Genomic DNA, 24,737 nt, shown 5'->3' with positions numbered 1-24,737 from the left:
GATCAAGTGTAGGTACTTTTCTTGATATTAAAGGCGCTTCTGACAACGAGTTTTTCAAATCCATTTGGAAGCAGCACGAGGTCAGCACCTTCATATATCACGAACTTGATATACGCAATGCTTAGCAACCGACATCTGTGCTCATCGTTATGAAAGTAGGAATCTAAGAGTCTGCGGATGTCCTCAAGATAAGGTGCTGTAACCAATTCTATGAAACCTTGCCGCCTATGGCTTGTTAAAGTAACTTGGGCTTCCAAAATATGGTTTCGTCGATGATTATCATATAATGATCACCGGTATTTGCATTGACACTTTTTGGTTTGGGCCAGCAAACCTTTTATACTGTTGAACAATGGTGTCTTCATGTTGAACCATTAGTTAATACAAATAAAACATCAATGGTGCTTCTCACGCAACGAAGGATTATAACCGGAGTTCGTCCATTGCAGTTCTTTGACTCTGAAATTATTATCGCAGGTCGTGTTAAGTACGTTGGGGTGATTCTCGACTCAAAACTTAATTGGACACATCGTGTGAACATTTTGAAAACAACTAATCCTCAAGCAGGTCTCGATATCACTCGTCAGCAACGTTGGCGTTGGCTATACAATCTTGTGTGGAACATTCGGTAATTCAAGCTTAACGTAAAAATAATGAAATTATCATTAATTTACCTAAATATACATCGGCAAATACAAAAAAATGCCAATTTGCTGCCGTATACTTCACCAGAAACATTTTGCGAATGGAAGATTTATTGTTTTGGTTGATGAATCGTATTTTACATTTTTGCACCGCAAATTTAGTGGAAATGATGCATATTACACTGACAACATTGAAGCAAGACCAGACGATATTAAAAATGCCGAACCATTGCAAATGGGATTTTCTAATCATATTTAATTATATAGACACCTACATGTGATTTGAAAATCCCATTTGATACGTAACGTTATCGAATAAAATATTGTTCGGAAAATCAAATATACAATTTCATATGGTACACACATTGCGTATACTTTTTGGGTCACTTTAAAAGTCCGAATGGAAAGAAAATCGCCAAAGATTTGTTAGCAGCTTCTCAGAAGATGCCTTCGATAAAATCTTTTGATCAGCATTTTCATATTTTTTATCCTTTTTGCGCGTTTCTCTAAGCACTAGTGTGAATTTGTCTCTGAAAATGTATTCCCCTGTGTTCGCATTTGATATTTTACCGGAAAATCTTGGGAACGAATGCGAATAACAAACGAATGTTCGCACACGAAACTACATACACGCTGGCACATGTACATTACAAATACCACGAGATTAGACACATTCTATGCAAGAGAATAGGCATTCTCAGCGCTTACATTGCATTGGCATATAGAGCTGCCAATACTGCTATATTTTGCTTATACTTTTAGGCAAAAGTATAGGCAAAATATAGCATTATTGGCAGCTCTATATACATAATATACGTATATAGCTGATATAAGGCTTAAAAACTTCGTGACACTTTATAGCATGAATGCTTTGTATACAGACATATTTCATTGCATCGAACCATATACAATATATCCTGAGCAGCAAAGACAGCGCACTTGCCGTGAATTACGATGCAAAATTTCTCGATGTCCATAATAGCACAACATTTCACACTTTATAGCACCATATCAGCTTTAAATCGGCAGATAGAGCTCAATGACTCTTGAAGGCTACCCTATACGCAGATCTGAAAAGGCTACATTATAATGCTTACTGGTTACTTGGGTTGTATCATCGTGCTCGTTGGATATATCCAAGATGGCTGCCAAGATATCGAGGCTAGGTTAGCAGCGCTGGTAAGACTACATGCGGAACTTTCAACCAAAAATCCCGGATAATGTCGATGAACATATCAATTGACATTACAAAAATTGATATTTTGAGCATTCTTCAAAAATACATGGCACGTAGCCCTATGGCTTGCGGCTAGACAGCAGAAGTACCACCCCCTCCCCGGGAATTGGGCAGATTTTCTTTCAGAGAAAAGACATGTATCTCGGTGACCCTTAAAAAACATGTCTCTCAAAAACTCTAGAACAATGTGGAACAAAGTGATGAAAACATTGAAGGAAATATTTTAAGAAGACTAATCGTGTATTACTCGTGTAACTTACACAATGGCAACAAGAAAAACTGCCGTTATTTGGTCGTTTTGTCTTTCTCATATAGAAAGATTATACAATCACTCTAAAATTCGTCACCGTAATCCCAGCCCGGAGGGCCGAGTGTCATATCCCATTCGACTCAGTTCGTCTGATCGGAAATTGTCTATGTGTGTGCGTATGTGTCAACAATGTCACTCATTTTTCTCAGAGATGGTTAGACCAATATTGCCGATTTTTTATAGTCTAAAATAAAAGCTACAACCTTCCCATCGGCTGCTATTGAATTTTATGCCGATCTGAATTCCGGTTCCGGAGTTACGGGGTGCGACCACACAGAAATTTTTCATATAAACTAGTACCACTATGTTATCAAAATGGTGCAAAACTTCCTAAAATGGACTCAGAATTAAAATTATCGATATTTGATGCAATCTGGTAAAAAAATTACAAATATTGACTTTTTTGGACTTTGGCACACTTTTGCCTTTCTTATATAGAAAGGTTATGCAATCACTCTGAAATTCGTCAACGTAATCCCGGCCAAAACTGTTTTGGACTGACATAGGGTTTTTGGAGTTTAACATGGGCGTAGCTAGGGGTGTACGGAAAGGGGTTCCCTCTTTCGCTGAACCCCCCTCCCAAATAAACCCCTCCTAGATCACCTCTTTTTACACCACCCTCAGATCACCACCCCATCCATTTCTCGTACACCCCGCCCCCCACTCATTATCACATCATCCTTATACCACCACTATATCACAAGACATACCAAATTAAGCTGGAGAGTGGTTCGTTCGTGGGTTTTTCACCTTCCTCACACAGCTACCCTCGCATGTCATAATTAGTTAGCAGGAATACAACATTGAACTAATGCTGTAAGTATGATATTTTATTTTGCTTCAAGTGTGTCACCGGCGACACGTAGCTCATCAAGGTCATGGCTGGCGAGCCATTGTGTATTGGTGCAAAGTGTACTAAGAATGTAATAGATATGTCCACAATTATATTTATTATTAGTCGTAGTTTGGAGACATGAGAAAGGCACAATTGCACCGCTAAGTGAATTAAAACGGGGTTTTTTTAATTCAATTGCTTAAGTCACGCTAGCCGCTCCCTATGACACAATGGAACAGCATATGCAATAGACAATTCCAGCGAGCGACTAAAATGCTGTGGCTAGTTGCATCTTTAAGTTAGTATGTAGACCCCGATTTCGATGATTTAATGTGCAACAATGTATTGACCTCCGTTCTTTTTTGGTGTTTGTTTTGGACATAGATGATCAGAAATCCGTAAGAAAATAGAGGAAGGATAGTCAGCGCTTCCCAAATTGTGCACCGATCCACTCATTGCGATATTTTCAAAAGCACTTTCACTATTCGTACGGCAAAGCACATTCTAAAATATTTCTTCTTTGATTTAGTGAACATTTAGAAAGTGCGGTCTCAATCGCATCGATATTGTTAAATTTCAGATCTGAATAGCATCAATTTAGTTGAACGCTCTCGAAGCGTAATATTTTAACCATACATTTCGTTGTTCGTGTCACGTCCACAAAAGCAACAAAGCCAATTAAAGGGAACTAATTTTTAAAAAATTTCCAATTATTTTCACATATTCACATTCAATTTTCATAGAACAGCCTAAATTCAATTGGATAAAGTAGTGATTCTCAACCTGAGGTCCGCAGACCCCTGGAGGACGTGACGTGTTTTCCAAGTGGATATTGAAATTTTAAGTCTTGTTTCCTAACAGACTAAAATAATATATTGATAGCATACAAGATCAATGTTTTACCGCGGGGGTCCGCAACAAGCCAGTGTTATTTCTAAAGGGGTCCGTGGTCCGCGAAAGGTTGAGAACCGCTGGGATAAGGCAAAGATGTGTCTTTTGTCATTGTTTCGAGATTTGCTGCAACATTTTAAATTTGTAAGTTCAGCTATTTAAAAAGTATATTAAATTTATGTAAAAGGATCTGTAGCAAGATATTTATATACCTTTATTGACGTATTGTACCACGCTGGCAAAATTGGAGGATCATTGAATTTTCTCAAATTTCTCTCTTAGCTGATGATATTACCTTACACATGGTATGAAAGTGCACATAAGTTATGGATGTTGGGAGAGTTATGGAATTATTTTGCGATGATTTTGCTCCAAGTTTACATGGTGTCACAGAATAGTTAATATTTACATGACACCAGAACAAGCTAAAACAGAGTTGTACTGCTTTACCACATCCACAAATCGCTTGCCAGATCACACTTCTTTGGGTAAATCTTAAAATACCTTTTTCTTAATATACCTTTTTCGATTTCTATGACCAACCACTCATACTTTTCGTAACCGAACAATCTTCAATACCCAGGCATGAAACAAATTTAAAAAAATTGCATGTCGTTAGGCAATTTGCAATGAAACAAAAAAATCCAACATAACTGAAAAATGGATATTTTTAATAATAATGTATGAATAGCTAACAAACTGTACTTGGGATAGTCGATGGGTAATGTTTGTACCGTCGATTTTATATAAAAATCATCAAAATCGGCAAAGCACAACTGAAGATATGGGTCATTCCATGCGAAGTGATCAAGGCACGTGTAATCGACCTTCACGGATTTGAACAAAATTTGGAGGAATTATTCATCTAGGGCCAATATATAAAACTCCAAATTTTTGTGACAATTTAACCACCCCTCGGGTCATGGGAGCACCCCCCGTTTTAGCAAATTTGCAAAACCCTTGATTTTCTTTTGATCATATCTCCGGTTCTATTTACTCTAGAATCAAACCACGCGATGGCTTTTGAAGAAATTGTTCAAGGAATCTAGAAAAAAATATTATTTTTTGCCGGCAGTGATGCCAACTGTGCGATTTTTTCAGTTAAATATTAAAAGTTAATTTTTCTCTCAATACATATATTTTAATTTTTAAAATTTTAATGCCATTGCGTTCCTCAGACATTTTTACATAAAAACACTTATCGTCCAATAAAATATGAGCGCATCCTGAGATACAAATGTATTAGCCATAGAGCAAATATATTTACAGTGTAATTTATTTACAGTCTAATTTATTCCGGTGTTAAATTCATGTGGTTAAAATTAACTTGAAATGAATACAACAACCATTAAAATGCACGACTAAAGTATATAAATCTGTCACGATAAGCTACGAATATTTGCATTAATGCAATATTACAATATTTCACACTATTTTCACTAATATCTTTAATGTAATGATAAAATTTATTTTTCGAAAGTGAACTAACCCCATCATTTGCAACGATTACTCTCTTATTGTAGGGAATGATAACAACTTTATTCTAAACCTACTGCTGAGATTGAAGGATTGATGATGCGACATTTTCCCCCGCTTCTGGTATGTATCGATGTTTTATTATCTTCCATTACCCCTCCCCCCCGAAAACAAAGCCTACTAGCTGCGCCTAAAATTCTCATATTTACCTTAACATAACATTAGCTAATGTGGCCGAAAAATAACCGATCCTTAGAAGATAAAGTAGCCAATTACAACATAGTAATGAAGTGTCAACGGCATGGACATTGAGAGTATAGAAAGAGGTGAAAAAGTTACACATGCACATGAGCCCGAAATTAGTAGTATCAACAATAGTCTAATTTGCAAACCGAGATTAGTTCGCGACTTGCGAATGCAAAATTATCAAATGAAAAGTGGATCAAGTGGAGAGAAAAAAAACAACACGTCGCTTACCTTCGATTTTTCATGTAGGAAAACTCGCCATCCTCGATCTCCTCAATGTGGATGGACGCTAGTTGGTTCGTTTGTTTGGTTTTAATTTGGTCATGTTTTTTTTTTTTTTTGGTTTTTGTTGATGTGGTGGTGATGAGCGTAAGCATTTGTTCGGTTTAAATTTTGGTTAACAGGAACAGGACAGCACACACGCGCGTACGAAAACATTGATTTTTTTGTTTGATTTGTTATAAAAGTTTTTTTTTGGTTTGCGAAAACGAAACGAATGCAGCACAAAAACGTTTTTTGGAGAATGGAAGTAAGAAAAAAACGAGAATAAAAGCAAAATGAGTTCAGATTGAGTGAAAGTTTGAGCATTTGGAATGGGGTTAGGTTAGAGGAATGTTATGGGTGATGAGTTTCTTATTACTACTAAACATGCGTTTTATGTATGATGATGGTTGGAGAATCAGCCGAAGCGATTATTTTTACAGTTAATTTGCAATTTCTACGAAATGAACAAGTTCGTTATCGAAACCGATTGACGTTTCTGAGAAGCTTATGAAAATCAGATTTTGTTAAATATGAGACAATAGCTAAATGATTTGTTGATATGATTGACTTGAGTAAAGAACAATTTATTCACAAAATGAGAAGATAGTTGAAGAAAAACAAATGAAATTGCATTGTTTTGATTGCACATATTTGTTAGTCTAGTTATTAGAACTACAGAGAAAATAGACTAGAGAACTTTCTAATTATACTACCTGTCACATGACTCTACACATTCTCTAAATCTGAAAAGTGGTACTACAAACTAGACGGAGTGTGTGGTGTTTGTGGGTTTTGTGTTGTAGTGTTTAGGATGAACAGTACATTACGTGTACTTACATTTGTCCTGTCTTCTCTTCCGGCGGCAAATGCAGATGATGATAACGCAGATCAGTATCACCGCTAGCAACAATGCCGCAACGGCCGCAATCAGAATGTACGGTGTTAGAATATCCCCCTTCAGCCACCAGGCGACATATCCTACAATGGAAGGGAACGTTGAAATCGAAGCAATACGAGACAGAGAAATTAATCAGCAGACGTTTTCACTAACCTGCCACCTCGATTTCGCATGGCGTCCCCAGTCCGACGCTATTGCTGGCTACGCAAATGTACGTTCGCATCGCCGAGACATCGTTGTCTAGCACCAGGGTGCTCTCGTAGGCATCGCCTCGCGTCTTATGGTTCTGCAGCGTGTCATTTTCGTACTTGAGACTCCACTCGAACTCCGACTCGCGCGGGCTACCAGTTGCAGTGCAAATCAGAATATCCTCGTCGTTCACCTCCTTGCGGACTATGGTGCATGTAGGTTTATCTGCAAGTTATAATAAACACACTCTTTAGTGTCACACAGTAAAACGCGCGGAGGCGGTTGACTGTTCTCCTCTTTGCCTTAAGAGGTTTTGTCAGTGGCGTAGTAGCGGGGGGGGTTTTGGGGACGAAACCCCCCCCGAAATATTTTGGAGAAATTTGAAAAAATTGAAAATGCTAAACAAAAATATGCCTAATATTTAAAATGAAATTCTCAAAGTTTCATTTGCAAAAGTTATCTTGTGAAAATATTTCCTTGTAGTGAAAATTCGCTGCAGACTCGACACCTACCTGTCGGCACGTTGTGGAGGCCAGCCCGACCTCCGAGTACTATAACAAGCGATGAGCTAGGAGCTTAATGGTTCACGAAACGGATATCGCTACCGATAGAAATTTCGCCACATTCTGTAGTCCTTGACTGACGGCGTACATGGACTGGAGAGTGTGAGAGAAGTATCCCCATAGAGACCACCAGGCGATTCGCTACCGCATCGGCCAATAGAACCCTGCTGCAGCACGAAGAAGGACGTTGTTGAGTTATTTCGGCGAACAACGGAATCAAGTACGTTGATAGGCTGATCTAACAAGACAATGTCACGAAAACTAGGGCCATGCAGTAGACGGCGCATGGGGTAACTAGGCCGAAAACCTGGACAAAATTATTTTCTGCTGTTCTATATATTATTTTGCAATTATAATTCAAGAGAAGCTTAAATATTTGATCTTGAGCACATTTTTCATATAAAATCCACTTAACAGTGTGAAATTTGTTTTCTTCTAATATTTCTTCAAAAACTCAACCTAAACGAAACCATTGTGAATTGTAGCTATAGTAACATTAGTAGGACGATTTTCTAACAAATATAATTTTATAAATTATATTTGTACATTTGAGACAATACATACATTACCTTGTTTTATTGATGACCATTCCAAAACTTGTTATGTTATCTGTGAATATTTACGGCTTTCTCAGTCAATTTAGCTTGAGCAAACGAATTGTTTTTAAAACTGCCCGACGTTTCGATCGTATTTGGCGGCCTTTTTTAAAGGAAACTAAAATAATCGTTAATTATGAGTGAACAGGTAAAGCATAGTAAAAACATATATGTAAAAGTACGAAACAAAAACAAAATTTTAGTGCTGTGTCGTTTTTGTCGTAGTCGCTGATTGCCAACGGTGGGAGGTTGGGTGTTTTGCACTGACCGAAATGGTTGTGGAGATGACGATTTTGTGCTGAAAAAACACTTTCAGTTTATCAACTATGAACAAAAGTAAAAAAAACTTGTTTCGGAAGTGCTACTTTATACTAAAGAAAAGTGTGTAACGTTAACATTCCTCGATGACTCTTTGTTCCTCATCTACAAGTTCTACCGCTGGTTTGAAAAGGTGAGGAGGGAGGGAGGTGAGGGTTTTTCATCGAAAATTTATGACTATTACAAACGGTAAACAATTTACGAAACTGATAGAAATCTTAGCAGGCGATTCAATTAAATAAGACTTATAGTTTCTTATAATGTTTTATAAAAAGCACCAAAATTATGTAAAAACTACATTTTTTTAATTTGCTCTCAAACCAACGGTCGGATGAGTATCCACCTGCGATGGACTGACAATAGCCGATAGTTTCGAATGCTTTCAACCTTTTATCTTAATTTGACTTAATTTGATAACTTTTTCAATTGCGTAATAGTACTAAAATCATAAAACAAACATTTACCTTTATTTGTCAAAACAAAATAGTTTTATTTTTTTTAATTTCGATATATCTAGCATTAGAGTAATTAGAATAGGTCATTAACAGGCGGGCTCAGAGCGCAATATCGGAGAGTGAGAAAGAAGCGCAAGCGACGTATCTAGAAGGTAGGGACTCGTTAAAACGGGAGATCAAGCTTAGCAAGCCAATTGCCATAAGTAGCTGTGCTGAGAAATAAACGCCAATCCCTGGGGGACGCGTACTGATTCGTCATGACGAAGACGAGGGTCCGTCGACACCAGCTGAAATATGCCCGGGTAAGCTAAAGATAATCGGTGAGGGTCTCTTCCCGAATCACGATTCAACTACCTGGTCACCGACACCGTATGGCGAAGAAGGAGGAGGCAACACAGTCGAGTGGCAAGTGACTAACGACGAGCTCAAAGACGCGTCGATGTGACTAAAATCAAAGAAAACCCCCGGTCCGGATGGAATACCAACCGTAGCGCTGAAAGCTGCGATCCTGGCATATCCGGACATGTTCAGGATGCTGCTGCTGAAGTCTTTAGACGATGGTAATCCCCGAAATGAGGAAGGTGCAGAATCTGATGTTGCTGCCAAAGTAAGGGAAGTCACCGGGCCATCCAGCCCCGAATAGACCAATGCCGCAGCGTGGCATTAAAGAATGAGCCAGATCCTGAGCTACTTCCAGAGTAGAGCACTGCTGTACCAGACGAACAAAATGGCAGAAGGCACTGCGAGTCGCAGCGGGCGTTACTCAGAGCTCCATTCTCTGTCCAACACTTTGGAATGGGATGTACGATGCACTGATAATATAAATTCGTGAATATAATGAATCATGCACGAATTCATTCGTCGTTTTCTGCAACGAAGTATTTTCGTGCACTGTAAATAGTAAGTTTCGTTCATTTTATGAACAAGAATGGCCGTATGGTGAACGAAAGCTTTCGTAAATTTTACACATTTAATGTACACTGCACGAATGTTATCGTTGCTAACGACATTATTTTTCGTGAATGAAATTAAATGTTTTGTTTATTTTAATAAACATTTGTGAACGATTTCGTTGGTCGCACGAAATCTTTTCGTTTATCTTAGAAAAGTTTTCGTATTTATTAGCCTCTTATTGTTTTCAGTCGATCTTTTGGGATCGAAGTTTGACAATATCGTTTTTTTATTTAAAAAAATCGATGTGGCCAAATCGATTTTATTGTAGTACGAAGAAATGGCCGCTTGATGAACGAAAGTTTTCGTAAAGTTTACTTTTTTAGTTTACGTTGCACGAAAGTTATCGACATTATTTTTCGTGAAAGAAACGAAATGTTTCGTTTATTTTAATAAACGTTTATGTATATTACAAACGATTTCGTTGGTCGCATTCGATCTTTTAGGATCGATGTTTGACAGCACCGATATTGCTCCGGCAGAGAAAAACTCAAAATTATTCATAAAAAATCAACGAGCAGTTCGCGACGGCTCAACTGATTCTGTACTGCTCCAGACTCTGAATCAACTGGAAGCGCTAGGAAATCTGCCTGCAACCGGTGGACACGGATACGACTACTAAATAGTCAGACAATAACAATTATCTGATGTATAGCAACAATTGCTCCATATTGCTCTTTTGATGTGGACGGTTTGACGAATGGTGCTCGTAAATATTATAAAGATATTCGTATATAACAGCGAACTACTCGTTTGCTGAATGAAGCTGTTTCGTAATAAGCCAACGAAAGTCATTTCGCGGTTTTCACGAAAAACTCGCTATAAAAAATAAAAGTGTTTCGATAGAACTACGAACGATTCATCATATGTAGGAAAAATTCGCATATTTTATGAAAGTTGTTTGTACGAAATTAATTCCTAGCGATTTACGAATATATTCTATCAGTGTGGGGTCTTAACACTGCGGCTACCCAGGAACGTGAAAATCGTTGGTTTCGTGGACGATGGGTCACTAACGATGAGACACTTGAAGAAATGGAGGTGTCGGCGACGGACACAATCTATGCGATCGAGAGTTGGATGAACAGGTCAAGCTGCAAATGGCTCACTACAAGACGGATTTGTTGTTGGACAGCAACTGCAAAGCGGTTCAGCGGATACAGATCACCATCGAAGGGCATGTGAATGCATCGAAGCGTGCACTGAAACAATTGGGAGTGATAATCGACGACTGATTGAGCTTTAACAACCACGTTGATTACACATGCGAAATGTCGGGTCTTAATCTAGTGTTTCGTCATCGATACTGCGATATGGGGCTCCTGCTTGGGGTGCGGCGCTGAAAACCAAGCGAAACCGCGAAAAGCTGTACTGGACGCTTCGACTACTGGTCGTATGAGTTGCGATTGCGTACCGGAGGCAGTATGCCTTGACGCTGAGATGATCCCCATCTGCATTACCCTGACGGAGGATATCAAGAGCTACAATCAATGAAACGTCAGAAACGTGAGGAAGATGATGAGTATCGATTCGATGGTGACGTAGCAGCAGGAAAGGGATAATACGGAGATAGAAAAGTGGACCTACCGGCTCATCCAAACCTGTCGGCGTGGGTCAATAGAAAGCACGGAGAGATGACCTTCCACCTGAAACAGCTCCTACCGAGCCACGGCTGCTTAAGGAGTATCTTCATCGGTGTGGGTACGCAACGTCAACACTGTGCCTGGAGTGTGTGAACATCGAGGAGACACCGAAGTGTCTTTGAATGTCCGAGTTTTAAAGTCTTTGAATGTCCGAGGAGAGTCTTTGAATGTCCGAGGTTTGAAGTGACGTGCAGGGAGCTACTTAAAACGGGAGGAACGGACATCAACCCGAATAATGTAGCCTACAGAATGACAAGCCTCGTAAAGACGTGTAACGCAGTAAACAGAGATATGATGTAGATCAGTGATTCTCACCCTGGGGTCAGCGGGCCCCTAGGGGGCCGCGAAGTCATTGCTGGGAGTCCGCAAAGAAAAATATATTTTCCGAGTGCATATTGAAATTTCAAATCTTGTTTCCTAACAAATTGAAAATAACATATTGATAGCATACAAAATTGATGTTTATCTGTGGGGGTCCGCAGCAACCCAGTGTGATATCTAAGGGATCCGTGGTACGAAAAAGGTTGAGAACCGTTGATGTAGATCATGACCGTCTTACAGCGGAATGGACATCGAACAACGGTTTCGGGAGAGCAATCACCGCCAGGGAACTCTCCGCAGGTATAAGCTAGATCCACCGCCGAGGACTAGTCGAGTAGACTGCAACAGAGCAGCGAGTATGAGTCGTCGAAACGCCAGCGAACCGGACGTCACGCTCCACTCGGAATGAATAGCCAGAACGACCACGGCACCCCACCGATTGTTCCGATAGAAAAATAGCGAAATCGATATTGAGACCGCCTAGACTGAATAGACAGCGACGAAACACCACTAGTCGCGGGTCATCGGCGCACCAGTGCACCGGATACCCTGCTTCACCAGAATCGCCGAACTGACCTCGGCACCTAGCTGATTAGCTCGATCTCGGGAGAACTTCTCTCGCCGGGGAATTCTCTGTCGGAGTAGGTCAGGTCCATCGTCGGGGACCAGACCGAGTTGTTCGCGAACAAGTCGAGGACTGAATGGACCATCAAGGAAGTAGTACTAAATGGCCCAAGAAGAGAACTAAATGGTTTAAAGGAGTTGCGGTGCTAAATGGCACCGGTTACGGAGCCAAAGGGCTCAAGAAGTTGTAGTACTGAAACCAAATAAGAATCGGTATCGGGAGAACTTCTTTCGTCTGGGACCTCTTCGTCAGCTTACAGTCAGATTCACCGCCGGGAACGAGACCGCGTAGACCGCGACGATACACCACCAGTCGCGCCGGAGCTCCAGCAAACCCCTACTTTACCGGAATCGCCGAACTGACAGCACCTGGCTGGTTGGCTGGAACTTCTCTCGCCGGGGAACTTTTCGTCGGAGTAGGCTAGATATATCGTCGGGGACTAGACCGAGTAGTTCGCGAACCAGTCGGAAGCTCAACGAGGAAGTGGTACTGAATGGCACAAGGGAACTGAAGGGCTCAGTAAATTAGACAGTCTGAAGTTTGCCGCCCAGATTGTCCTCGTAGGGGAAGAGCATTAATTCTATACCAACAACCAGCTTTCCTATCTTGACTACCCAAACCCGTTCCCTGAGTTGGTTTTTGAACATTTTTTCTGCTCACAAAGTTTTTGAACATTTTTTCATATATATACAAAAAAATTTCATATCCCCCCCCGAAAAATTTTCTTACTACGCCACTGGGTTTTGTAAAAACAATGCATGGAAATATAGCGCTTTTTAACGCACAGTAGGCGGTTCGATGATTGCTTGTAATGTCTGAATAAATATTATTTTTTTGTCGTTCTGAATTGAAAGATATAGCAATTGCTCTGAAAATCGATTTTTTTACCGTGGCTCAGAGGGGCGAATATCATATACCATTCGATTCATATAGTCGAGTACGGCAAATGTATGTATGTATGTACCAAATGTGAGCAAAAATATCATTCACTTTTCTCATAGACGGCTCAACCGATTTTCACAAACTTAATCTCAAATGAAAGGCACAACGTTCTCATCGGTTAATATTTAATTACTAATAGATTTGACTTCCGGTTTCGGAATTACAGCGTGATGAGTACTATCACGTAGCGTATCCCGATTTTACGTATATTGCGTTAAATGTTAAACAGGTAAAATGTTTTCCAAAATGTGACCACAATTGCTTGGTTTTATAGTACTAGGCCATTAACAGTCATTTAAAATCTCTTTGGCACATTGGCCATCATCCTCGGTTCCGGAAGCCCCGGCGGAAGTGTCAAACTTCACTTAGTCTCAAATGAAAGGTGTTGCGCCTCGGTGAAATGGTATTAAATTAAATCCGATCCTATTTTAATTTCAATCCGATCCGATTTCCGGTTCCGGTGTTACGGGTTGTTGAGTGCAGTCGCATTGAAAGTTTCAACTCAAACCGATATACCGTGATGAATGCAAAAGGTAAAATTTTTGCTAAAATGGGTGTCAAACAACTTGTATTTTCAGTTCTAGGTCATTGACGGTGACTGCCATAGACGGTTCTGGAAGTGCCCAGGAACGGTGGCCATTTTTTAAAACTAACAGACTCCCCTCAGTTTCTCGGAGATGATTCGGCCGATTTTCACTAACTTATTCTCAAATGAAAGGTATATTATCACCATAGATTGCCAAAAAGCGACTTTCTGCCCGTGGCACGGAGGAATATTGGATATTGTAAACCATTGCAAACCAAAATGTAGATTAGTTCCATCTACTTCTAACTTCCTTAAAATTTGGTTTTTAACTTTGGAATAATATTGTTGAGTCGAGAAATGCATTAGACCAAATAAATTGTAAAGCTATATCCATTTTCGTACAGAAAAGGTAAATTTAACCCTCAAATAGGCAAGTTAAAACCGTGACTTCAAGAAGTATCCTTTCCAAGACACAGTGAGAGTAAAAGCCCTTGTTTTTTTGTTTTATCAGTAAGAGAATCGAAAGCCGGAAAACACTTCTATTTCTACTTAAAAGTTCAGTCAAACTAGAGAATTTTAGCAATCCGGGCCTCTGAGACCCCTCTCTTAATTTTCTGTTTCCCTTCAGCCCTCCTTCCCTCACCCGTACTCTTCCTGGACATCGCTGTTGTACTGCACACCTGGGTTCAACTTCTTTGGATGGCCCTGATGTTAACAAAAAAAAATATTCACCGATGAAGAATATTTTATAATTAACATTAACACTAACATGGATGCACATTGCTTTAAAGCCCTAGTAGTTCAAATGATAGGAATAAAAATTGAAAAAGTCTGTTGAGAACCAGCGAACAAAATCCGTCGATAGATGTCAAATGTATACATTTTTTGTGAAAGAGTAAAGATTCATCATCACAGCTCAGAACTCAAAACTGTTTTATCCGACGTGCGTAGTTTGCCATTGCGCGTTGAGGTATATTTCCCGGTCGAGAACCTTTTGCAGTTATTAGGTGATCGGGCAGTCCGCATTCGTCTTCATCTATATTATCCTCGTTTCCTGGGTGTGTTATACCTAGGTAACATCCAAACAGTAGTACATATTCTACAGATTCTCAAGGTCGTCTGTTATCGAGCTCTATACAGCTACTAAACTATTCTTTTGCCCAAATCTCAGTACAAGTGTCAGTTGAAAATTTTCACTGACCAAGATACAGAACTCAGTTGAGTGTGTGTGCAGTAAAGCATTTGTATTTCGTATGTTTCTTGCATATTAATATTTTTTATGCACAACTCTTCATAATCAACATTAAAAACCTATTGAAAAACTTCTTACTAGTAAACAGCAGGTAATATGCGCAACAGCAATAATAAAGCATTTTCTCGGAATAGCCGCAATGTAATATTGTATTTAGTTAAAAGTGACTTTTACATAATCAGGTAGCCGTCGAAGCGCATTTCCCAGCTTCTTGGTTACCTATGTCCTTATTTCTTTAACGCATTATTTCCCGGTAACAAAATTGACAAGTAAAATGTTAACCTTCGTACGTAGTTTGCGTCTTATGATCATATGGTTAACCTTGCTCAAAAACGATGGAAAAAGGGATAGGTTTGTTTATAAACATTCGCACTGACCATACTTCATTATTGGAGCCAGAAAAATACCTACATTTATAGTTTTTCGGGAAACACCTTTGCTTATAATTCTGGAACAACTTCATACACAACTGTGTACAATAGGCCTGGCCGTTTTAATATTTAAAAATATATTATTAATTATGCTTCAAATATTCATGTTGACAAGAAAAACTCTTAAAGAGTAACTACAGTGTTTTCCAGGACGTTTTTCAATACTGACTGTGTTAGAGTTAGAGTAGAATAGAATAGAAGACACCTTTCAATATTGAACCATGTACATAACAACGAAACATTACGTAACATGTTATGACCCCTGCCCCATGTTGACACCTGTCATCACAAAATACAAAACTCACGTCCATTATTTAATGCTACGTTATTTCGGCATAGGGTCGTTAAGCAAACATTCGTCAGGCATAAATACATTAGGCGTAAAATAATCGTTTAACTTTTAAGTATTCTTTAGTTCATGAGCCGTTCTTTACTCCGACAATATGAAATAAATGTAATTTCTATAATTTCAAAGTACAATTGATAGCGATATGGGGCCAGAAAAGTGTTGTATTTTCGTCGAAGTTTTTTTGTCGATTATAGAAGCCATTCGCCTTCTTGTTCTACAAGCGAGGGTTGTGAACTGAACATATGTAGTATATCTTACGTCCGTATCCCTAACGCAATAATGCCTAATGAGGTACGCCTGTATGAGCCATGCTATTAGGTAGGAATTTAGTTTTTACAAACAAGATGCTTCGTTTTCTTCAACTTTTATCCTTTTAAGCATTTGCAATATGCGGGTCATTTCACGTCAGATTTACAACCAAAATATTAATTACTTCAATTTTTTTCTTACATTCTTTATCTAAAAATAATCAACACGTATTTTTTTTGTTTTGGTTAAACATGGTATTTTTTTCAAGTTATCAGTTTTTGAACTTTTGAAGTTTATAATATAGAATTGCACATTTTTCAAACACTGATAACTCGGACACGATTCGATACATCGAAAAAAATATCAAATAAAAATAAGTTGCGTTTTCAAATAAGTTTACCGAAAAATATTTACAATTCCTTTTTGTTATATAACTTATGAATTCTTCAATTGTTAGAACCAAATCGATTTTTTTAAAAGTTGGACCATTTTGTTTTTATTCTCAATATTTTCTTTAAATATTAAGAATCATGTTAAAAAAGTTGTGTAAAAATTTGGGAGTGGATAACAAAGAACTTTGCGAGATATTGCAATTATAAAGTTAAAACAAGGCAATTTCACACTAAACACCCAGTGATAGACCTGTTATAATTGAATTGTCTTGTAAAATGCTTCGAGTTCAATTCTAAAATTTTCACACAATTCTCTGTTCATTTTTTTTCAACAAGATTATTTGGCTTTGTACTTATTTTATCAATTCAAAGAGTTTAAAGATGTTCAACAGAGTTGTGTATTGTTTATAATATTTTTTACCATTTTTTTGTTAACCATTTTTGTTAACGACCTATTGAGTCAATTTGTCAACAGTTTTTTTCGGCATTTAATTAGCAAGGGACTGGAAGGTGAAGTATATTTTTCAATATTTAGAGCCATAGTACTCAAGGGAGAGCAAGGTGTTGAAAGGAGAAAGTTTAGAAAAGCGTGGAAGGATCATATATGCAAGCTTAGAGCTCACCGGCGACTTAACCCTTTGTCTGCTACCGTAGGGGTCAGGGTCTTTTGGCATTAGAAATGCGAATCACCTGAGTCTACGGCATGTCCGAACAAGCGTAAAGTAACTTGTTACTTCATGCTGTCGGAACCGACAAAAAGTTAAGTCACGGTAAACTTCCACACTAAGCATTTGCGACGTTGAAACTCATTGAATGAGCCAGTTTTTGTTTGTTCCCTCACCAATTGCCTGCCTGAGTGATTTTATTTTATCGACTATTGTGACTGTCTCAGCGTGTGTGACAATATGGTCACATGTGTTGCTGATTTGCACGGTGTCGGCAGCTTTCACCCAACGCGTGCAAATCAGCAACACATGTGACCATATTGTCACACACGCTGAGACAGTCACAATAGTCGATAAAATAAAATCACTCAGGCAGGCAATTGGTGAGGGAACAAACAAAAACTGGCTCATTCAATGAGTTTCAACGTCGCAAATGCTTAGTGTGGAAGTTTACCGTGACTTAACTTTTTGTCGGTTCCGACAGCATGAAGTAACCAAAGAGAATAGGGAAAGAGACGAATAGTGTGAAGCCAAAAATACCTTATTGAGCAGACCAATCGTGCAATGTAAATAAACATTACTCATGCCTGAGTTAGAGGAGATAAGTATTGTACATCTATCAAAAAAGAAATTTGAGTTTTCGTCAGAATTTAGTACATTCTAGAGTATATGTATGAGTAAAAACAAGCTTTAGAATTATTTCATCTCTTTGTTTCGGAATGCACATCTTTTGATAAACCAAACCAACGATCGACGTACGGTTTGTTTTCAAAATATAATAGGAGTCATTTAAAGTGCTGCCTGTGGAAGCGGTTGCCAAAATTATAGTGTTAAAATCATCATAAAGGGAGTGTTGCCGTTTTGACTGATTTTCACTCTTCGTCTCTTTCCCTATTCTCTTTGGAAGTAACAAGTTACTTTACGCTTGTTCGGACATGCCGTAGACTCAGGTGATTCGCATTTCTAATGCCAAAAGACCCTGACCCCTACGGTAGCAGACAAAGGGTTAAGTCGCCGGTGAGCTCTAAGCTTGCATATATGATCCTTCCACGCTTTTCTAAACTTTCTCCTTTCAACACCTTGCTCTCCCTTGAGTACTATGGCTCTAAATATTGAAAAATATACTTCACCTTCCAGTCCCTTGCTAATTAAATGCCGAAAAAAACTGTTGACATATTGTTTATAATATCAAAAACAATGCAGAAAACGTTTTAAGGTTCAACAAAGTAGCTTCAAATCGGCCATCTTTGCAAACTAAAAGAGCAGTTTTTTCCCACGCCGTTGGAAAACTCTCAACGATTTATCAAACCCCCGCCAAATTGAAACGGTTGTGTACGGTTGTCCACGTTTCTTCCTTATTCAAGGTTCAAAATAATCCGTTGATTAAATTATTCATTGAATGAATAATTTGATTGCCGTACAATTTTGAATCATCTTTATTTTGTATGCTGCACAGTTGGCGTGGCCACTTTAATGCTTGTGTCATATTCAACATGTGCCACAAACATTAATAATGTCAAGAAAAATTGTAGACGAACGTCTGCAATTTTCCAGGATCTTTACATGTATTGGCTGTGTATGTGTAGACTAGACTAGACTAGACGCCGTTGGAAAGATATTTATGAAAATTAATCAGCAATACTCTAACAAAGCACAGCATACTTTGATTGGCTTTCAAAGAGATTTTGTGAAGGGTAATGAAAGGGGGGGTTAAAAATGGTCAATTTTCGAGGCTTCCTCAGTTGAACCTTCATAGAGAAACAAATGCGTGTACTTAAGAAAACCAACGAGCACCTCGTATCATCAGGTTGCTCATGAAAACACCGTATAACAAAGGAAGAGCTTTTATCTTCAGCTGAATTGCTAAAATATCATTTTTTGCTAATGACTCGAACTGTTTATCCGCTTCCAGTAAAAAGTTAGGTATCAGAGATTCCTTTACGCTCTATTTTGGTACACCGTCTTTTTCTAAAATCCTGCCTAAATGACTCCAACAACTTTGTTGAAGTTACCAAAACGCAACGCACATTCATGTTTTTATATGTCTTTTTTCCGCGCGCATTAGCCGTGTTAATAAAAAAAATCCAAGCGAAATGATTTTTTTTCTCGTAGATTACATGGAAGAATGGTTGCTTCCACAAAGTTTTAGCGCGGGGGTGGGCGTAGCGTATTGGTAAATCGATTGCCTTGTACGCAGCGCACCTGGGTTCGAGTCCCGACCCCGCACATAGGGTTAGAAATTTTACATAAGAGATTTTTCTAACCCGAAGAGGCGAATGACCTTAAGGTTAAAACCTCTATAATCGAAATAAAAAAAAAAAAAAAAAAGTTTTAGCGCATCTGAAATCACGGAACTTTGCTAAAGAGCTTTATTTTGTTTATTTAGAAATTTTGAAGATATGAAGTCTTTTCCGTGACATCTTATTGAATTTTTATTTAACCATTTTTATTTCCTGCGTTTTTTTTTGTTCAAAAAGACATATCTAGAATGAGTGACTCTCTTTGTTTACTTTCTCTTTCAATTTTTACGGCGTCTCTATAGCACTTTTCACTTATTTTACAGTACAGATTGAATGACGGTGGTTTTGGCTAGCCTACTATGCAAAGAGTTGAGGGATAAATGTTAAAGCGGCCGAATTATTAACAGAAGAGAAAGTAAACAAAGAATCACTCATTGTAGATATGTCGTTTTGAATAAAAGGTCTAGATTTCAGTTTAACGACCGAATTTTCTGTTAAACCAAAATGGTATATTTGTCACAAACTTGGGCAAAACTAGATCGAATAAGAGTAAGCACAGAAATGGTTCCACAAAATATTTAGGACAAGAAACAGTGGGTGACGAAATTTCACTAATTTTAGAATGTTGTAAAATGCCACTTTTTTTAAATTGTGGCGATACAGAGAGTGTTAGTATATTCATTCAATTTCCATCTAATAACGCCACAATTGAAGAATATTTTCACAAAATTTCATCGCCAAATTCTGAGAGTTGGACAAGTGACATTAAATCTCCGATGGTGGCTCGCCCAAAGGTTGTGTTGCTGTGTACATCATAACTCAAAATCTACCGGACCAACCCAAAGAGGAGTAACTAGAACAAATTCCTGGCCAATAATCAAAATATAATTTTTTTTAATTTTCTGTTTCGTTATATTTGTTTACATACCTAAAAGCCTGCTGAATAACGTGGCAAACCTAGGAGTATGTCAAAAAATGTTAAAGACTTTTTGCATGGATGTAAAATGGTGATATTTCAAGGGGTTTTTTAATCATTTTAATTATATATCCAGCAATATCGCTTTCTAGTAATGATGACTGTATTAAGTAAGACAATATTATTGCAAACGGAGTTGAACACAACCATTTGTATAACTTCAGCCTAAAACTAACTGAAAGTATTAGTGATGCTGTGCACTGCACTAACTTAAAAAAAATACGTTTTTTAAACATTTTATTCCAAACTTGATAAAAAAGTTACATTATACGGCGAGATCCGGCAAAGTTGCTGAAGCAGTATTACAAAACCAGATTCCAGCTATCCGAAAAACATAAGAACTCTTCCGACCTTGTCCGATCCACAAATTCCAAACGTTTTGAAAATATTGAAATTTTTAGTAATTTGAGGTGCACCGAAATGCTGTAGGGCTAAATACTATGTTTTTTCAAAATGTATCTCTATGAAAATATGCTCAAGCGTCCCTTTTCTTCCCCCTTTTCCACTGATCAACTGTTTGTGCAACTGGAAAAAACGAATGTATTCAGTACTATTCACAAAGATCACCTCGAAATTACTAGTATTCAACAGGATATAGAAAATTGACCTCTGCACTGGTAGGTGGATAGATGCCAAATTATTCCAAAAACTTGTTATAGTCTATTTTTTGTTCATATTAAGGCATAATAAAAGCACTAGCAACAACAAATAATTTTGCCCAGGATTTGACCCCAGTTACTCCTCTGTGCAACCGTCAATTTTGAGATTTTGCACAATTCTTCTACGCTTCATCCCCCAGGCAACTACAGAAGTTTTTATTTTTTTACTGGATTTTGGAATTATTCGTAGCTCTTTGAAACCAAAAGTCCGATTTATACTAAAAAAACGGTGAGTATGTGATTGCAAAAATAATTTTAATAAAAAAAGTGTAAAAAAGCTGTTACCTCGACAATGATGTGAAGAAGAATTTTGCAAAATTTCAATGCGATAGATCCAGGAGATTTTGAGTTATGGCGCACATTAATTTTTGTCAAGGTGCTTACATCTTATTTTCAATTTTCTTCAATGAACATTTGGAAGAATGTTGCTCAAATGTTTCATTATTGGAAATTGACTGATAAGACTAACACTTTCCGAATCTTCCTCCCACCCCCTTTTAACACAACCCAGTCGATGCCTTGGCAATCGTGGTACAGCGGCCATGGCGGATTCCAGTTACCACAAAACGCTGAAATCCCTCCTCAATGTGGATGTCGTTTTAAAAGAGGATATCAGTAGATAACGAAAATTGATGATTGACGCCATTTTGAAATCCTAGATGGTGGTTTACAGTTAATTAACGCGGTAATGTATAATTAGTTCCTATAATTTACATTTTTTGTCCACTGTGCGGTTTGAATAAAAAACCTCGCGCGCTTGTAAATTGCGAGCGAAATTTTTTTCATTCATTTGTTGTAAAAAAAATTGAAGACATTCGGCTCCGTCAAGTTCACGAATCAAACCGTGTTAAATAACCGAAATCAGCATTGGCGTCTCTCTGAGAGGGACATACCATTTGTTGACCCACTGCTCTCACATTCTGAACAATCGACATGTAATGTGCACTGAAGAGAACCTTCGTCGAAATCCTAGACTTTTTTGGTCGAAATGGCTCTAACCCAAAAAAAAGGAAAAATAGTGGTTAAAACCTCTATAATCGAACCTAAAAAGTATTCAAAATTTTCTAAACTGAAACTTGATTTATTATGCTCACAGTAAACTATAGGGAAAATCTGTCTACAAGTACATGAAAAACATGTTTTGATTAGTGCGATAAGATTGGTGTTATCAAACTGATAGGAGGGTACAAACGAGTTCCAATGCAAACTTCGAATGCAGTGACCTAACATTTACTATAATACATATTAACAGTTATGTTTGTGGCATAATTCCCATAGAATTTATTGAAGGCTGTCCTCACCTAGGATTAGTATCACTGTGTGACGCAGCCCTATGCTCTTTTCAAACGCACAGTCCTTTTACTCAATTGTTACTAGGGAAGCCTTTCGTAAGACATTGTGGTTTTAATGATTAATCTCTCTAACAGTGAGATGTATTTATCAACTTTCTTGCAAGTACATATATTAAGATTATGTCTTCGACAAAGTTAGGTTTTACCAACAACTTTGCTGAAGGCACAAAGCTTTCATCTTTAGTGTTAACTTCAACTGTGTTACTTTTTCTTCGTGGATGTCCCCTAAAAAGCCATTTCACAAATATAACTTTTAGAACATCATCCTGCCAAGTTGGGTATCTTCCGTAATAATGTTCGAATTATTGAAATGGACAATTTTCTATATCAGAATATTGTCGAGTATTTTTGAGGTAACTCAGCAATTTTTGAAAAAAAAGAGTGTTTCAAATATTGATTCATTGTTTATGTTGAAACGGCTGTTTTCGTGATACTTATCAAAAATAGCAAAGTAAGTCGTTTGCTGATTTCAGTGATTAATCTCACTAAAAGTGAGATTATTCGAATATTTTATAGAAAGAATAATCTGACGTCTTTGGTATTTGTTGAGATTGCTTTCGTGAATATCTTTGTTGGAGTTACTAAGTATCTTCTTTAAAAACTTTAGAAGCTATGGCTCGATATATTTGGATAGCTCCCAAAAATATTTTTATAATAATATCTTTTGAATTATTATTTCTACGAGTTTCATATATTCATTAATGTTAGTTCAATCACCTATATACGAAATTTTGAATAAAACATTTTTTGCTTTCTCGAGTAAGATTTTGAACATTTTTTGAAAAACAGTAGTTTTTTAAATCATCTATAACTCTACTGGAGACAACGAGAGACAAGTGAAATCCATTAGGTTTAATCGTGTCGATGTAGTACTTCTAATTGCAACTAGCGCTGGCTGCCTGTTTTATGCCCGTTAAAAATGACTTTAGAAACTTTTGCTAATTTTATCAAAAATTACCCAATAACATCGAAGTCGTAAGAGATTACCCAATGATTTCCTGTGAAACGGTACGAATCTTGACAAGACGTACAACTTTCGGGAACATGATGAAGCTTTATCTACGATATTTAAGAAGTTATGCTAAAAAAGGTTTCACAAACAACGGTCGCTAACTTCAAGGGTGCTATGAATGGTGATTTTCGGTCTTCAATGAAGATGTTCGCAAAAACAAGTTCTTTAACATTTCTGAAGACTTCACCTTGTAGCGAATATGTCACTTCAAGTAGGATTAATCATTATAACTCTATCGCCAAAATTAAGGTCTTGGATCATCATAAAACATCCCTGAAGGCATCATTACTGAACGCTTTACCATTTTGGAGGTAAAAATTTTCACACGTTTTTGGCCAAAAAAACCACTGTGTAGCAGTACGGAGGTTCGTTATTTGAGGATTAATTGTTCATTTGTTAATATGACGTTTTGGCAATCTTTTATATAGATTAGGTATATTTTAAATTCTGCATCAGTAATCAGACAAAATAAATTGAAATTTATAAAGAAGGCTATGGAACTGTAGATTTTGAACCTGATCCCACAATCCTTGGTTAATCGGTACTTTATTAGTGAATGAAGGGGGTAAAATAATTCCCGCGCAATATGTTTTCCTAGTAACATTATAGACTGTTGAAATATTTGATCCACGAAGCTCCAAAACAAAATAATGTGAATAATGCGTGTTAAAAGTAGGGCTTACATAATCCGCATTAATCGAGAATAAAATAAAAGCTCGGTAAATTCAAAAATACAACGTTCCTACCCCAAACCGCCATTTACTCACAGTGTATATCGATTACGGCATCCGTGGAATGATTCCCGTGCTTGTTGAAAGCCGTACAGGTATAAATGCCAGCGTCGGACCGTTCCATCACATTGTTCACAATCAGCGAGCTTCCCTTCACAATGGTTTCCCCGTTGCGCGTCCAGTAGAATGCCGGTTCCGGGTAGGCACGCGAGGAACACACAATCCGCGGTGGAAGTTTTCCCTCCTCCACCGAAATGGCCGGACTCGATAGGGATGTGTTTTCTGGGGGATCTAAAAAAATCAATTTTGTTAGTTTTGTTGTGGACATCGCAGCAAGCCAGTGAGGCAGTTAAGAATTACATTCAACGCCAAAATAGGTGGTGCTACGAACTCCAGGGCCTGCTGAGTTGTTCGATGATACGCAGGAATAGTTTGAGCTATCTCGTATTCTGTCCAGGATGCCATCCGGCCAGGTGGACATGTTGAAATGCTGAAATGG

General features: G+C 38.0%; 1 protein-coding gene across 23 annotated transcripts in view; it reads right to left on the bottom strand.

The window, feature by feature from the left end:
- LOC131691695 (hemicentin-1) overlaps positions 1–24,737 on the bottom strand; it is a 257,130-nt gene that overhangs the window by 24,706 nt on the left and 207,687 nt on the right. For 12 of the 23 annotated variants that reach the window (XM_058978274.1, XM_058978276.1, XM_058978278.1 and 9 more), the window contains exons 11-14: positions 24,599–24,728; positions 24,275–24,529; positions 6,955–7,215; positions 6,741–6,881 (exon numbers count right to left, since the gene is read on the bottom strand). In XM_058978274.1, coding sequence (XP_058834257.1) covers positions 6,741–6,881; positions 6,955–7,215; positions 24,275–24,529; positions 24,599–24,728 — 787 coding nt within the window. Of the gene's footprint in view, positions 1–5,602; positions 5,645–5,870; positions 5,929–6,740; positions 6,882–6,954; positions 7,216–24,274; positions 24,530–24,598; positions 24,729–24,737 lie in introns of all 23 variants that reach the window. The other 11 variants (XR_009305833.1, XR_009305835.1, XM_058978288.1 and 8 more) reach the window with 2 other exon arrangements.

Source organism: Topomyia yanbarensis, chromosome 3 (genome assembly GCF_030247195.1).
Source record: "Topomyia yanbarensis strain Yona2022 chromosome 3, ASM3024719v1, whole genome shotgun sequence".
Taxonomy (NCBI): domain Eukaryota; kingdom Metazoa; phylum Arthropoda; class Insecta; order Diptera; family Culicidae; genus Topomyia; species Topomyia yanbarensis.
The sequence above is the reverse complement of the archived record's forward strand: the minus strand, read 5'-3'. Positions and strand labels throughout refer to the sequence as shown.